Source organism: Petromyzon marinus, chromosome 51 (assembly GCF_048934315.1).
Source record: "Petromyzon marinus isolate PM22_M1 ecotype Great Lakes invasive population chromosome 51, UKy_Petmar_22M1.pri1.0, whole genome shotgun sequence".
Lineage (NCBI taxonomy): Eukaryota > Metazoa > Chordata > Hyperoartia > Petromyzontiformes > Petromyzontidae > Petromyzon > Petromyzon marinus.
In genome coordinates, this window is record NC_133717.1 from 1,539,208 (window position 1) to 1,557,301 (window position 18,094).

Consider the following 18,094-nt stretch of genomic DNA (forward strand, 5'->3'; position numbering starts at 1 on the left):
GGAGGGAGGGAGGGAGGGGAGGGGAGGGGCGGGAGGAAGGGAGGGAGGGGAGGGGAGGGAGAGAGGGGAGGGAGAGAGGGGGGGAGGGAGAGAGGGGAGGGGAGGGAGAGAGGGGAGAGGGAGGGAGGGAGGGGTGGGAGGAAGGGAGGGAGGGGAGGGAGGGGTGGGAGGAAGGGAGGGAGGGAGGGGAGGAAGGGAGGGAGGGGAGGGAGGGGAGGGAGGGGAGGGAGGGAGGGAGGGGAGGGAGGGAGGGAGAGAGAGGAGGGAGAGAGGGAGAGAGAGGAGGGAGAGAGGGAGCTGTAAGGGGGGCACACGAGGGCACTCCATGCACGCGGGAAGAGTAATTGACCGACCGTCCGGCTGAGTGTCCCAGTGTAGCCCTCGTGCACTCGACTCGCAATCGGAAGGTCACGGGTTCAAGTCCCCCCCCCCCGCCTCCCGGTCAAGGTCAGCTCAGCCTAAAGTCATCACCACCACTTAGACCACTCGTCTGAGTTCGTTAAAATGAGCACCACTTTGCATTGAAAATACACGATTAGGAATAGACTGCCCCCTCCGCTCCCTGCCACTGGAATGTGGAATTTCCAGCAGGGCCGCCAACTGGAGATGAGCTCGCGAATGCTTGATGGAACCGTGACGTTCAATCTGAAGGTAGTGAATGCGAGCGCTGTTAGCGAGCACCTATTAAGGCCGGCGTTGTGGTAGTTGTGCGATGGTGGGAGGGGGGGGGGGTAGAAGACCGCATGCCCGGCCGCCTTTGTCTTCCCCTGCCCCCAGCGCTGGCGCACATCCCAATGACCCACAACAGCACCACCATCCTCCCACGTGACACGATATTACAATCGACCCATGGAAGGCCCAAGTCCAGCTTTAAACGCCAAATGCCACAAGCAAGCCACGACTGACAGGACCATCGTACAGTGTGTGCAGTGTGTAGGGAGGCAGGATAGTGCCCTCGGAGCATTTTGTAACAGTGCATTCCCCCAGGGCAACTTCTAGCAGTGTCAGCCTCCACACCCCAAGGGAAGCTTGCAGGAGTATGAATATCAGGATACCTGCAGCAGCAAAAATCTTTCGGACCATCTTGCAGCAGGCATGCCCCATGAGCATCTGTCAACAGTATCTACCCTCAGGGCAAGTACGTGCAGCAGTATATTCTTCCAGTAGCCCCCCGCAGCAACAGTCAAATGCCCCGGCCCTGCCCCCATGAATAACTCCATCAGTATTTGCCCTCGGGGCACCTGTAGCAGTGTCTGCCCCAGGGGAACGCACACGCAGCAGGGCATTCTCCCAGCGGCCCCGTGCAGCAGTAGGAACGCCCCTTCGGCAGCAAATGCCCCAAGGGTGCTGAAAGTGCAGCGTTATCCGCACTTTCTGTGCATCAGTATATTCTTCCAGTAGTGCTTGCAGCAGTAACGACCTTCGAGGCACCCGCAACGGGAAATTCCCTCAAGTGTCCTTCTGCAGGGGTGCCAAACAAAAAGAACAATCTCGTTCGCATCCCTCGCCCCCCCCAGGTGCAAAAAGTGCGGCGGTAGGGCGGTAGGGCGGGTCACGGCGCTTGCAGCAGGTCCTGCAACAGGAGCTCAATGGCCAGGTCGCCCTGGCTGGAGCCGAAGAAGAGCTGCGTGATGGAAGCCGGCGGTACGGAGCGCAGCAGGCACAGCGCCAGCAGCAGGCGGCCCAGGCGCGGGGGCCCGGGCGAGCCGGAGACGCGGGCCCACTCGCAGAGCGCCTGCTGCGCCTCCAGCTGCAGGGCTTGCACGCAGGCGCGAGCGCAGAGGCTCTCCACGTCTAGAGGAGTGGGGGGGGGGGCACGGGGGGCAGCAGGAGGCGTTATCGCGGGATGAAGGCACCACGGCTGACAACAATACCATCGGCATCACCAACACCACCATCAGCAATACCACCATAAACAACAACACCAACACCACCATCACCAACACCACCATCAGCAATACCACCACCAATACCACCATAACCAATACCACCATAACCAATACCACCATAAACAACACCACCAACACCACCATCAGCATAACCACCATCAGCATCACCACCATCAGCATCACCACCACCATCAAGACAAAGATCCCCCGTATAGCCTGAACAGACCGCTGGGGCAAGTGCTTTTAGCGAGAATCTATGAAGGCCGGCACAGCGTGGGAGTGGGTAGGGTGGCCAACACCACGCCTGGCCGCCTTTGTCTTCCAAGTGGCAATGTTTACACATCGACCCAGGTACCCATTTGAGGCTGAGTCGACCTAGGGGAGGTTCAGGACCGGTTCAGATAATTTTCACTGGTGTTGGCCATGAGGGGGAATCGAACTCGGGTCGCCGGGTTTGTAGAGCAGTGCGCTAACCGCTACACCACCGCTCCCCGCCACCATCATGTACACTAACACCACCACCAACACCAGCACCAACACCAGCACCAACACCACCACCAACACCAGCACCAACACCAACACCACCACCAACACCAGCACCAACACCACCACCAACACCAGCACCAACACCAGTACCACCACCAACACCACCACCAACACCCACCACCAACACCAGCACCACCACCAACACCAGCACCAACACCCACCACCAACACCAGCACCACCACCAACACCAGCACCAACACCCACCACCAACACCACCAACACCACCACCAGCACCAACACCAACACCACCAACACCAGCACCAACACCAGCACCAACACCCACCAACACCCACCACCAACACCACCAACACCAGCACCAACACCAGCACCAACACCACCACCAACACCCACCACCAACACCACCAACACCAGCACCAACACCAGCACCAACACCAACACCACCAACACCACCACCAACACCACCACCAACACCAGCACCAACACCCACCACCAACACCACCAACACCACCACCACCAACACCCACCACCAACACCACCACCAACACCACCACCAACACCACCACCAACACCAACACCACCAACACCAGCACCAACACCACCACCAACACCAGCACCAACACCACCACCAACACCACCACCAACACCAGCACCAACACCACCACCAACACCAGCACCAACACCACCACCAACACCAGCACCAACACCACCACCAACACCACCACCAACACCACAACCAACACCACCGCCAACACCACCACCAACACCACCGCCAACACCACCACCAACACCACCACCAACACCACCACCAACACCACCACCAACACCACCGCCAACACCACCACCAACACCACCTAGAGCCACGCTCTCATGCTCACGGGGAGAGGGGGTTTAGAGTGTCTGGCTGCGGTAAATCGCCCAGGTGGCTGATAAGCCAATTCGTTCAGCTTCATTGTCATTCGTTGTGACGGCCCAGGTGCGCTCCTGAAAGAGAGCAACGCATATCAGCCCAGTGGGCCCTACCTCGTGTTAAATTAATAAAGCGATAAAACAGTTACGAGTTAAATCCAAGCGTTCTATTGAGCGCTCTGTGTTTCAGATCTGACGACAGTGGGGTGGAAATTCCACGTTGCTCTAGCAACGTGGAGCGAGTCTATCCATAACACAACCACTGTTACTTTCTCCACATTTTGGTACTCGTTTTACTGACCCTGCCGGGATGTTGGTGATGACGGGCTGAGTTAGCCCTGAGTCAACCCGTAACCAGCAGCGCTCCAAATTTGGGGTCTAGCGGCCGCCTAATCATGACGAGTCGTACTCGCCCCCCTCCCTCCCCAGACACCCAGCCATGAAGATAACACACGAGCGAGGTGATAAACTCCACACTACGCAGAGAGACAAACACACAGGCATCCACGCCGCGAGTCAACGGTGCTGATAGCACTCACAAACCACGTCAGCCCTGGCCCGGGAATCGAACTGTCGGCCAGTGAGGCCTCCCAACACCCAATGATTGTATTGCAGCAGCACGGTCTTTGCTGAGCACAGAGGTTACACGACCCTAACCTCTAAGCGGCCAGCAACAAACAGCACGAATTGCGGCTGTTAGATACGGTCGTAGGTGAGAGCGAATGGCAAACGCAAAGTTGCAAGAGCTTGAGAGACGATGAGGAGGAGATTCAAAAAGTGAAATGCTGGCAGGACATTCCAAAGTGAGATGCTGTGATGAATGAATCACAGAGGGCTGCGATGAGTGAATGCATAACAGAGGGTTGTGATGAATGAATCACAGAGGGCTGTGATGATTGAATCACAGAGGGCTGTGATGAATGAATCACAGAGGGCTGCGATGAGTGAATCAATCACAGAGGGTTGTGATGAATGAATCACAGAGGGCTGTGATGAATGAATCACATAGGGCTGTGATGAATGAATCACAGAGGGCTGTGATGAATGAATCATAGAGGGCTGCGGTGAGTGAATCAATCACAGAGGGTTGTGATGAATGAATCACAGAGGGCTGTGATGAATGAATCACAGAGGGCTGTGATGAATGAATCACAGAGGGCTGCGATGAGTGAATAAATCACAGAGGGTTGTGATGAACGGATCACAGAGGGCTGTGATGAATGAATCACAGAGGGCTGTGATGAATGAATCACAGAGGGCTGTGATGAATGAATCACAGAGGGCTGTGATGAATGAATCACAGAGGGATGTGATGAATGAATCACAGAGGGCTGTGATGAATGAATCACAGGGGGCTGTGATGAATGAATCACAGAGGGTTGTGATGAATGAATCACAGATGGGTGTGCTGAATGAATCAGAGGGCTGTGATGAATGAATCACAGAGGGCTGTGATGAATGAATCACAGAGGGTTGTGATGAATGAATCACAGAGGGCTGTGATGAATGAATCACAGAGGGATGTGATGAATGAATCACAGAGGGCTGTGATGAATGAATCACAGAGGGCTGTGATGAATGAATCACAGAGGGTTGTGATGAATGAATCACAGAGGGTTGTGATGAATTAATTAGAGGGCTGTGATGAATGAATCACAGAGGGCTGTGATGAATGAATCACAGAGGGTTGTGCTGAATGAATCACAGAGGGTTGTGATGAATGAATCAGAGGGCTGTGATGAATGAATCACAGAGGGCTGTGATGAATGAATCACAGAGGGCTGTGATGAATGAATCACAGAGGGTTGTGATGAATGAATCACAGAGGGTTGTGATGATTGAATCAGAGGGCTGTGATGAATGAATCACAGAGGGTTGTGATGAATGAATCACAGAGGGCTGTGATGAATGAATCACAGAGGGCTGTGATGAATGAATCACAGAGGGCTGCGATGAGTGAATCACAGAGGGCTGATTAATCACAGAGGGTTGTGATGAATGAATCACAGAGGGCTGTGATGAATTAATCACAGAGGGCTGCGATGAATGAATCACAGAGGGCTGTGATGAATGAATCACAGAGGGCTGTGATGAATGAATCACAGAGGGCTGCGATGAGTGAATGAATCACAGAGGGCTGTGATGAATGAATCACAGAGGGCTGTGATGAATGAATCACAGAGGGCTGTGATGAAGGAATCACAGATTCTGGAGAGTGGTGACGCGGTGGTGAGCGTGCCGCGCTCCGAACCTGCCGACGCGAGTTCCCGATTCCCGCCATCAATACCAGTGAGGAGTTCCATTCGTACCGGTCCCGGGCATCCCCTAGGTCGACTCCGCCTCAAATGAGTACCTGGTGCGGTGTGTAAAAACATCGCCACCGGGGAGACAAAGGCGTTCGGGCGTAGTGCTGGACACCCACCCCCTCGTGTGCTGTGCTGGCCTTCATAGATGCTACTTGCTAACAGCACTTTGCCCAACAGTCTGTGAAGGCTACAAGGGGGATCTCTGTCTTTCTTTGTATAGACGTGTGTGTAAATGCATAGATGGCGAAGCGTTTGTATAGGGTTGCGTGTGTGTCCTTTGTTGGATGTCGTTGCCGACGCGTGTTGTAATAGTTCCTTTCTAACAGCACTTGCCCCAACAGTCTGTTCGAGTTTACACGGGAGATCTTTTGTCGTGGTCTCGTGTGCCTGTGTCCGTGTGCGCTCGCTGATGGCACGTGCCCCCCGGGACCTTTCATCTGTGCCTATGCGTTTGGCATCACCGAACAACGCGGCATTGGGGAGGTCTTCATCCAGCAGTGGAACAATGATTGTGATGACGGTGGCGGTGTTTCACCGTCGGCGTGTCTATGGACAATGCGTCGCGTGGTCTCGTGGGATGACTCCCGCTGCCCACCCTGGAGGTGTTTGGGGGGGTACAATATTACAGATCCTATTGTCGATACAAGACAAAAACAACCCCCAAAACGAACAGTTTTTCTTGACATCGTAAAATGAGTTATACGTATTTTAGAATGCAATTCTTTAGTGCAATGTACAGGTTGCTTTGCAAACGTTATATTTATTTAACCATAGAGTGAAATGATTATTCCGTGTCTGGGAATCGAACTCGGGCCACCGCGTTTGTAGCGTAGTGCGCCAACCGCTGCACCACCGCTCCCCCCATCATATATACATTTAAAAACTCACATTCCTCAATAACACCGTAGCTTCAAAAGGAAAATATACAGTCGACGATGTTTCGGACAGTGGTCCTTAATCATATAACGTAGACACCGTCACCTAATGAGAAACGGCGGTTGTTCTTGTTGTTGTTGTTGTTGTGGGAGGGTGGAGCGGTGGCGCAGTGGTTAGCGCAGTGCGCGATGAACCCACTGAGTAGAGTGCCATCTACAATAGATGAGGTTTTTTGGGGGTTAGATCGCGTAAATATAAATGTGTCGTTAAACCCGCCACCACCCGACACAGCCAACTAGTAAGGTTTGTCACGTAAACAGAACGTACCAATTCGTTACGAGTACAGCACACCGGTGTGTTGGAGAGAAAATCATACGTGACAACCCCCCCCCCCCCGTATTATGGATGATATTGATCGCGAAAGCCTCTGTGTCAAACTCGAGTTCCATTCATGGCTAACATGCGTGGCGAGTCATATCTGAATCGGCACTGCTCCATGTGTATGGAGAACTCGGTCTACCAGACACGGACTGTGTCGTCTCATCCAACTCACTCACCCACTCATTCACTCTCAGCCACTTGCTAACCCACCCACTCACTCACTAACCCACTCATTCACTCTCAGCCACTTGCTAACCCACAAACTCACTCACTAACCCACTCGTTCACTCTCAGCCACTTGTTAACCCACTCACTCACTCACCCACTCATTCACTCTCAGCCACTTGCTAACCCACTCACTCACTCACCCACTCATTCACTCTCAGCCACTTGCTAACCCACTCACTCACTAACCCACTCATTCACTCTCAGCCACTTGCTAACCCACTCACTCACTCACTAACCCACTCGTTCACTCTCAGCCACTAGCTAACCCACCCACTCACTCACTAAACCATTCATTCACTCTCAGCCATTTGCTAACCCACTAACTCACTCGCCCACTCATTCACTCTCAGCCACTTGCTAACCCACTCACTCACTCGCCCACTCATTCACTCTCAGCCACTTGCTAACCCACCCACTCACTCACTAACCCACTCATTCACTCTCAGCCACTTGCTAACCCACTCACTCACTAACCCACTCATTCACTCTCAGCTACTTGCTAACCCACTCACTCACTCGCTCACCCACTCATTCACTCTCAGCCACTTGCTAACCCACCCACTCACTCACTAACCCACTCATTCACTCTCAGCCACTTGCTAACCCACCCACTCACTCACTAACCCACTCATTCACTCTCAGCCACTTGCTAACCCACTCACTCACTAACCCACTCATTCACTCTCAGCTACTTGCTAACCCACTCACTCACTCGCTCACCCACTCATTCACTCTCAGCCACTTGCTAACCCACCCACTCACTCACTAACCCACTCATTCACTCTCAGCCACTTGCTAACCCACTCACTCACTCACCCACTCATTCACTCTCAGCCACTTGCTAACCCACTCACTCACTCACTCACTAACCCACTCATTCACTCTCAGCCACTTGCTAACTCACTCACTCACTCGCCCACTCATTCACTCTCAGCCACTTGCTAACCCAACCACTCACTCACCCACTCATTCACTCTCAGCCACTTGCTAACCCACTAACTCACTCACTCGCCCACTCATTCACTCTCAGCCACTTGCTAACCCACCCACTCACTCACTAACGCACTCATTCACTCTCAGCCACTTGCTAACCCACCCACTCACTCACTAACCCACTCATTCACTCTCAGCCACTTGCTAACCCACTCACTCACTCACCCACTCATTCCCTCTCAGCCACTTGCTAACCCACTCACTAACTCGCCCACTCATTCACTCTCAGCCACTTGCTAACCCACTCACTCGCCCACTCATTCACTCTCAGCCACTTGCTAACCCACTCACTCACTAACCCACTCATTCACTCTCAGCCACTTGCTAACCCACTCACTCACCCACTCATTCACTCTCAGCCACTTGCTAACCCACTCATTCACTCACTAACCCACTCATTCACTCTCAGCCACTTGCTAACCCACTCACTCACTAATCCACTCATTCACTCACCCACTCACTTACCCACACAAACGAAGATCCCCCGTAGAGCCTTTAACAGTGCTGTTAGCGAGCACCTATTAAGGCCGGAACGGTGTGGCTAACACCACGCCCGGACGCTTTTAACCCCCCAGTGCTGATATTTACACACTACAACGAGTACTCATTTCAGGCTGAGTCGACCTAGGGAGCAAACCCAAAATCGGTTTAGATATTTTCCACTGTTATCCGTAGCCACGCCGCTTCACCTCTCCCCAACCGCCGAGACAATCACAGTGATCACCCACATACAGACATGAGCAGACGATTGGGTCAAGTGCTGTTAGCGAGCACCTATTAAAGCCAGCACAGAACCAGCACCTCTGTCTCGCCACTACTGATGTTTGCACACTGCATTAGGCACCAACTTAAGGTTGAGTCTACCTTGGGGATGCCCAAGACCGGTAAAAAAAACACATTTTTGGCATTTAACCAAACCAACCTATTGTATATGCATGGAATTTTTCACAAAGTGAGTGCGAATTTTATCAACCGCCGCAGACGTGATGGATGAGGTCGCCCCCCCCCAGCAGAGATTTAAACGGAGCTGCTCCGGGCAGAACCTGCCACATTGTCTGTGCCGTCGTGTTGCACGGTCGACATTCAAGCGGTGCTTCCGTGAGAGATGCGCGCAGCTCGATGCAATGATCTCCCACCTCGCGACCATCACAGCTCTATCCGTGCTGCTTGTTACTGGCCGCAGGGACTGGCCGAGGCCTCCGCGCGCCTTTTGGCTGAGTAACTTCACGATTGGAGAGAAAAAAAACGGAGCTAAGTCGCAGCAGCAACTTGGTACTCATCGTGTCGACCCCCAGCAATCATCCACGTGGGTCGCTAAAATTGGTTATCGCGTTGTGACGAGCCAAACGGTATGATGATGCGGTACGAAACAGTCTGGCCCTCGTCACGGCAATGTGGAATCTCCACCACGGCTTCGAAATCGATATGTGGAAAAAAAACAACGATTGGCGCGGTTGGCACCCGTACGGTGCGAAAGAAGTTCAACACGCCTACGTGCGTGCGTGCGTACAATAAAACGTGCTTGGAACTGAAGGCACAGGCAGGCAGACAGGCAGCAGCAGCAACAGCAGCTCGCCGCTGTTGCTGCCGCCGCTGCCTGCAAGCGCCGCCACCGTCCACAGAGTCACTTGGCCGATGCTTCCACAGCGGTTGTCGAGATCCAAACTTCTCTACCCCCACCGGCACGCGTGATCATCGACGAACTGTGATGCCCGCATGTACCCTGCTGTCGCGGTGGCCAGGGGTGGTGGGTGGTGGGCGGTGCTCAGGAACCCGCTCCGCTCTTTCAACTCCCACGATGCAACGGGCCTCCGGGACTCTTGGACGATCACCGCACCGGGCAGCGGCGGCGGCGGCAACTTCGCATCGAATGCGGAGCGTGATTCCTCGGCACGTGACAGCCCCTGCGCTTTGTTTGCAGCGCCACGCCACGCCCCGCCCCCCTCCAGAGGGGGCGGGGCGTGGGGGTCGCTTCGTGACTGCTTCGTGACGTCATTTTATTGAAGGGGTCCAACCCCGTCACGAGCTCACCAACCTTGCACTGTGGCTCTTGAAAGATTTCATTGATTTTCTTTTGTTCTTTTGCCGAATTCCAACAAAAACAAATGAATATATAAATAAAAACAAATATATGTATCGCGCCATTTGGTTGTTTGCCGAGGGCATGGCCGTGCCTCCCTCGGCCACGACGATGAGCAGTCGTAGACCTGTTAAATGTATTCGATGTCAGCGTTTTCGATTCACGCGTTCGCAAAGTAACGTCGAACACGCTTGCCTTCGGACGCGCGCGCGAGGCGTACGATGTGCCTTCCCCGTGGTTGTAGCTAGCGGTGTGCCACCGGTCAGTTTAACGAGTAGCAGCAGTAGGGCTTTGCGACAAATATCATCCATAATAAAGGGTTTGTTTTATCATCGATCGCGTAAATATGAACGTGTCGTCAAACGCGCCACTTCAACACACCGGTGGTGCTGAACCAGTGAACTAATTGGCATGTTTTGTTCACGCGACAAACCTCACTCACTGGCTGTGTCGGGTGGTGGCGGGTTTAACGACACATCCATGGTTACGTGATCGTTACTGCTAGGCCATGTGTGTACGCGATTGCTCCAGATTCACCCAATAATGCCCACGAATACATTCACGGTGGTGGCGAACTCCATCAACTGACCCATAGAGATACACAGAGAAACATTAAAGACAAGCCCCCGTGAGATTGTGGTCATGCAAACCACACTATAGACCGTATGGTAAACCCATATAGACCCAAAGAGATACATAGAGATACATGGATACCCATAGAGACCCATAGACATACATGGATACCCATAGATATACATGGATACCCATAGAGATACATAGAGACCCAAAGAGATACATAGAGACGCATGGAAGACAATTCACAGTCGTGTGTTTGTGGCCATGCCACCCACACTACTGACAGCACAGTGGACTCACTGTGGAGGAGGAGGAACAGCGACACGACACGAAGTCTCTCTGAAGAAGCCCTCTCGTCGTGGCCAGTAGCAGACCTCAACATTGGCATTGAACTCCTGAACGGTGCCTTGCTGCTGCTGCTGCTGCCATCATCACGCGCAAGCATAGACTAGGAGCCCTTTTATCTCCAGCAGCCTCCACTCAGACGCACAGATGCAAAGACAAAGATCCCCCGCATAGTCTTCACAGACTGTTGGGGCAAGTTCTGTTAGCAAGTAGCACCTATGAAGGCCTGCACGGCACACAAGGGGGTGGGTGGCCAGCACCACGCCCGGCCGCCTTTGTCTCCATAGTGGCGACGCGTACAAATCGCACTAGGTACACATTTGAGGCCGAGTCGACCTACGGGAGACCGAGTACCGGTTCAGATAACCGTAACTGTTGGTGGCCGTGAGGGGGAATCGAACTCGGGTCGCCGGGTTCATTGCACTACCGCTCCCCGCACGCACAGATAAACACACACACAGAGAGACAACCAATACGTGTAACCCACAGACACAGACACAGATAAACACACAAACACAGACAGCCATACGTGTAACCCACAGACACAGACACACGCACAGATAAACACACAAACACAGCCATACATGTAACCCACAGACACAGACACACGCACAGATAAACACACACACACAGACAGCCATACGTGTAACCCACAGACACACGCACAGATAAACACACACACACAGACAGCCATACGCGTAACAACAACAACCGCCATTCGCCACTAAGTGGCGGTGACGTCACCACGACGCTTGTGCCAGGCCATGTGCACCTTGAGGCCATGTGAAGTGTCGAACGTCCGCAGGCAGGAGGTCACGGGGCAGACCCAGGTGCCACGGGTCGACTGACTGAGATGACTGGCTGATGCACCAGCTGTGCCCCCTACTATGCCAATCTGCTGTGCTTTAGCCACACCGGCGCTCCGCTCGTTGTTGTGAGCGTCGCTCCTCCGCCCTCCGTTGTTGTTGGAGGGCGACTGCCTCCAACTACCCAATAGCGTCCTTCACGAGCCTCCTCCACAGAGGCCGATCTGGACACCTCTGGTACCAGTCATCGGCAAGTCCACTCAGCTCCACGTCCTCCTGTACCACATCACTCCATCTCTTCTCTAGCCCGTGCCACGCCCGCTTAGCCCCCTCGATCCGGCTGAACAAAAGCTGTTTCGGCATGCGGTGGCTGGGCAGCGGGCTACATGACCCAGCCAACGCAGCCTTGCCTGCCGGAGGAGATCACTGATGGGACCTTGTCCAGATCTTTCAAGGATTTGTGAGCTCCTCACACAATCCAGCCTGGTCAAACCCAGGATGGATCGTAGGCAGGCCAGCCTAAATGTTTCCAACCGGCGAAGATGCTCCATTAAGGGGGTCCACGTTTCGCAAGTGTAGCCATACGTGTAACCCACAGACACACGCACAGATAAACACACACACACAGACAGCCATGCGTGTGACCCACAGACACAGGCACACGCACAGATGAACAAAGATAAAGATCCCCTTATAGCCTTAACAGATTGTAGGGGCAAGTGCTGTTAGCGAGCACCTATGAAGGCCGGAACGGTACACGAGGGGGTGGGTGGCCAGCACCACGCCCGACCCCTTTGTCTCCCTAGTGGCAATGTTTACACACCGCACCAGGTACTCATTTGAGGCTGAGTCGACCTAGGGGAGGCCCGGGACCGCTTCAGATAATCATCACTGGTGTTTGGCCGTAACTTGGAATCGAACTGGGGTCACCGGGTCCGTATCTCGGCGCGCTAACCGCTACAGTACACGACCGCTCCCCACTCGAGGCACACAACGACCTCATACACACACACAGACGTTCATACAGACACACACAGCAACGCACGCTACAATGTCACACGAGGGACACGCATAGGCAAAGCTCCCACGCATAGACTGTTGGGGCAAGTGCTGATAGCGAGCGTCAGAACCGCGAATATTGCGACCTCTAAAATAGCTGCGGTTTTTTTTTTTTGCCGAAGTGAACGCGTGAGCTAAGCTGCATGTCGTTTTTTCAAACATTGTCCCTTCCTCGGCGTGTGGGTAATCGGCAAGGAAGTTCCCAAGTCACGTGAACCTGTCACTTGAGGAGCGCGAGACACGTTCATTCACTCTGCTCCCGACTCCGGGAGGTTAGCGGAGGCAAAAACAAATACATCAAATTCAGAATATAGACTTTGACCAATCATTATAGTCAACACCACCACCACCGCCGCCAGATAGATGTATCATCGCAATCGTCACCAGCACTAGCAGATATCGTCGTGGTCATTATAATTGTTATCATCATCACCACCACCACCACTAACATAATTGACATGCCCAACTTTATCATCACTGTCATCATTACGATCACCACTAAACACCACTGCCACAATTACCGCCAACGCGACCATCATCATGAACGTTACAATGGTCACCAAAGACAGAGACCCCCCGTATAGCCCTCACAGACGATAGGGGCAAGTGCTGCCAGTAGCGAGTAGCGCCTATAAGGGCCGACACGCCACGTCCGGAGGCGGGTGGCCAGCACCACGCCCGGCCGCCTTTGTCTCCCCAAGTGGCGATGTTTTTACACACCGCAACAGGTACTTATTTGAGGCTGAGTCGACCCAGGGGAAGCACAGAAACCCGTTCATAAAATCGCCACTTGGTGTTGGCGGTGAAGGGGAATCGAAGACTCGGATCGCCGGGTTCGCAGCACGGCGCGCTAACCACTGCACCACCGCTCCCCACATAACGGCCGCCACCGCCATCACGTGTTGCATCACCGCCGTCACGAACTACCTCTCAGCACCTGCAACCAATGACCCCGTATAGCCTTTAACAGACTGTTGGGGCGAGTGCTGTTAGCGAGCACCACCACCAGCACCACCACCAGCACTATCAAAAACAAAGATCCCCCGTATAGCCTTTAACAGACTGTTGGGGCGAGTGCTGTTAGCGAGCACCTATGAAGGCCGGCACAGCACACGAGGGGGTGGGTGGCCAGCACCACGCCCGGCCGCCTTTGTCTCCCCCAGTGGCGATGTTTTTACACACCGCACCAGGTACTTATTTGAGGCTGAGTCGACCCAGGGGAGGCCCATGACCGGTTTACATAATCGTCACGGGTGATGGCCGTGAGCGAGACTCGAAGTCGTGTCGCCGGGTTCTCAGCGCAGCGCGCTAACCGCTCCACGACCGCTCCCCACCCCCCTGCCACAACCGAGCACCACTCGGTCTGTCGCCCCCTGCGTGCGTGGGGAGTGTGCGATGCCTCACCGGGGTTGAAGAGCACGATGCCCTTGAGGTAGGCGTACTCCTTGGGGTCGATGTCGAGCCGCCTGCACTTGTCCAAGAAGCTCTGCACCTTGTGGATGGCGTCCGCCTGCAGGATCGCGGGAGACGATCGCCCCGGGCTCCCGGCCGCTCCTGCGCGCTGTCTCAGCGAGCCGCCTCCGATGACGATGGGCTGAGGGCTGCTGCCGCTGCTGCTGCCGCTACTGCTGCTGCTGCTGTTGTTGTTCCCGGGCGTCGCTGTGTTGGTGATGAGCAGAGGACTCCTGCTGTTGCTGTTCGTCTGCGGGCTAACACAGCTGCTGCTGCTGTTGTTGGTGGTGGCGAGTGCCGGGCTTGTCGTGTCCGTGTGGGGCAGAGGGGTCGTGCTTTTGGCCATGGGCTGAGGACTGTCGCTGTTGCGACTGCTGCTGCTGCTGCTGCTTGTGACATCTTGAGGGCTTCTGCTGCGGCACCTGCTGCGTCTGAAGATGTCGTTGGTGTCGCTGCTGCTGATGGTGGTGGTGGTGTTGCTGGTGATGAGGGTGGTGGTGTTGCTGGCGACGAGGGTGGTGGTGTTGCTGGTCGTGCTGGTGATGGTGCCGCTGTGGGGCGAGTCGCTGCTGTGGCGGCTGGGACTCTTGGAAGGGAGCGGGGAGGAGGAGGAGGAGGAGGACGAGGAGGAGGAGGAGGAGCGGGGCGAGGACGCGAGGCAGGTCTGGGCACCACGACGATGTGCCTGCTGCCTGCCGGAGCGGCAACAGCGTTGGTCGTCCCCACCTCTCTGCACCGCCGTCATCGACGCCGTCAATAAGTTCGCCCTCTTGAGATCGTCATCATCATCATCATCGTTGTTGTTGTTGTTGTCATCATTGTTGTTGTTGTTGTCATCACCGTCAACGTGTTCCACCGCAATGGCACTGCCCCGAACGCCTCCGTTACCACCACCACCATCGACAGCAGTGCCACCACAGCTGCTGTTCATGTTGTCTCCTGTACAGCTCTCGGTACCACCACCAGCACCACCACCACCACTACCAGCACCACAACCACCGCCAGCACCACCAGCACCACCACCACAACCACCACCACCACAACCAGCACCACCAGCACCACCACCACCAGCACCGCCGTCTTCAACGTCGGGCTCGCTGAGGAGCCGTCGAAGGAGGCTCGGCTCGGGCTCTGCGCTCACCTCCACGGGCAGTCGCTCCTGCGCCAGGCCGAGCAGGAAGAGGGGCGCCCAGGCGTGCCGGGCGAGCAGGAGGCGGTCGCGGCGCGGCAGCTGCCAGAAGGAGGGCAGCGTCTTGACGAAGCGGAGCGTCTTGGCGAGCACCGCCCAGGCCGCCTGGCGGGTCGAGTGCGGCGGGGAGCGCAGCACGAGGCGACGCCGCGGCACGCAGGCGCAGCTCGAGGGCAGCGGCACCAGCGGCTCCGCCTCCTCGACATCCTGGAGCTGCTGCTGTTGTTGCTGCTGCTGCTGCTGCTGCAGCTGCTGCTGGTTCTGCTGCAGCTGCTGTTGCTGCTGGTTCTGCTGCTGCTGCTGATAGTGGTGTTGATGATGATGATGGTGGTGGTGGCGCTTCTGTTGCTGAAGTCCAACTTCCTCCTCCTCTTGCCGCTGCCGCTGCTGTGGCTGATGATCAAGATGTTGATCGTTCAGATGAACCTTCTGCACCTGCAGCTGGTAGTACTGCTGCTGTTGCTGCTGCTGCTGCTGAACGTGCGTGTCCTGAACTTGAATCTGCACCTGCTGCTGATATTTCTGCTCAACATGAACCTTCTCACTCTGAGTATTTGGCTCCAACTCAGTCTTTTGCACGCGAAGGTTATACGGCTGCTGCTGCGGCTGCTGCTGCTGCTGTTGCTGCTGCTGCTGCTCAATTTGAAGCCTCTGCAGGTGGATCTGCTGCTGCAGCTGCATCATCTGCTGATGGTGCTGCTGCTGCTGCTGCAGGTGGAAGGGCCACGTGTATGGCGCTGGCCGCGAGCGCCCTCCGCTCCCCGCGCGCTTCTCGCTCTGCAGCAGGCGGAAGAGGATTGGGCTCCGACGCGTCTCCTGCTGCTGCTGCTGTTGATGTTGTTGTTGATGATGTTGCTGCTGCTGTTGTTGTTGTTGTTGCAGCCGAGCCGGCGTGGCTGACACGGCCCGTGGACAAGCCATGTCCTGCTGGTGCTGGAGCAGACCCACGAATACTCCTGCTGCTGATGATGCTGCTGCTGATGATAATGATGGAACTCCAGCTGCTGCTGATGATAATGCTGCTAAAGATGATGATGATGTTGACGTCAAGTATAATGATGTGAACGGTGATGTTTCAGATGATTCAGAAGCTGCTGTTGCTGGCGATGATGATGATGGTGAGGTTGATGATGATTTTCTGGGTCTTTCGCAACCACCACCAACTCCACCACTCGCTTCAACGTCTCCTCCCGTGGCACAGCCAATGAAGCTCCGCTCGTCGTTCATGCGGGAGGCGCTCCGCGTGAGTGACACCGCCTCTCGGGCGCAGGAGGTCAGTGCGGGAGGCGCTCGAGTTCCATCCGCCGCGGGCTCAGGGTGACGAGGCCTGGAAGACGACGACGAGGTGGAGGGGGCTGCGATGATGATGGTGGACACACGGTCGGCCCAGAACGTGTCCACGAGGAGAGCCAGGGCTGTCGTCTTGGTACACTCCGCGCGCGTGGCCCAAGCCAGAAGATGCCGCCCGATCCTCCCACCCCCCGGTGTAGCCTCAACAGACTGTCGGGGCAAGTGCTTGCGAGCGAGTAGCGCCCTACGAAGGACTGCAGGCCTCCACGCGAGGGGAGTCCAGGCGCACACACAGGCACAGGCTTGTTGTGTTCAACTGCAGCCCCACGCAAGGGGAGTATCAGCTGCGTTGGGCTGTCTCTGGGCGCGTGTGTGGCTCTGTGCAGCTTGCGAGTGTCTCTCTCTCTGTCTCTCTCTCTCTGGCCCGCGGCGTCTTATACCGGAGAGGGACCTTGACCGCTCCGCGGCCCCACCCCCTCCCCCCGCCACCCCCTCACGCCCCTCGCCCCCCTCGTCCACACACAGAGACCCCCCCCCCCGCTTCCTCTCGGCCCCTCCCAGCCCACCTCGCCCGAGCCCCCGCGGCCCGGGCCATCAATCGGCTCGCTGACAGAGAGGGGCGGGGGGGGGGCGCCGCTCTCCCTCCCACCTCACAGCAACGGCTCGCGCGCGCTCGATTGCCTATACAGCACACAGCATATACATGTATAGCACACACACAACTATACAGCATATACATGTATAGCACACACACAACTATACAGCATATACATGTATAGCACACACAACTATACATCATATACATGTATAGCACACACACAACTATACAGCATATACATGTATAGCACACACACCTATACATCATATACATGTATAGCACACACACAACTATACAGCATATACATGTATAGCACACACACAACTATACAGCATATACATGTATAGCACACACACCTATACATCATATACATGTATAGCACACACACAACTATACAGCATATACATGTATAGCACACACACAACTATACATCATATACATGTATAGCACACACACAACTATACAGCATATACATGTATAGCACACACACAACTATACAGCATATACATGTATAGCACACACACAACTATACAGCATATACATGTATAGCACACACACCTATACATCATATACATGTATAGCACACACACAACTATACAGCATATACATGTAT

At 55.0% G+C, this 18,094-nt stretch overlaps 1 protein-coding gene across 1 annotated transcript; it reads right to left on the reverse strand.

The window, feature by feature from the left end:
• Positions 1 to 852: 852 nt before the first annotated feature.
• Positions 853 to 17,333, reverse strand: NR0B2 (nuclear receptor subfamily 0 group B member 2). Its single transcript, XM_032973458.2, has 2 exons — positions 14,357 to 17,333; positions 853 to 1,794 (listed from the first exon to the last, which is right to left on the reverse strand). Exons 1-2 carry the CDS (start codon positions 16,818 to 16,820, stop codon positions 1,553 to 1,555), a joined length of 2,706 nt encoding a protein of 901 aa, XP_032829349.2. The 5' UTR covers positions 16,821 to 17,333; the 3' UTR covers positions 853 to 1,552.
• Between the last annotated feature and the right edge of the window lie 761 nt (positions 17,334 to 18,094).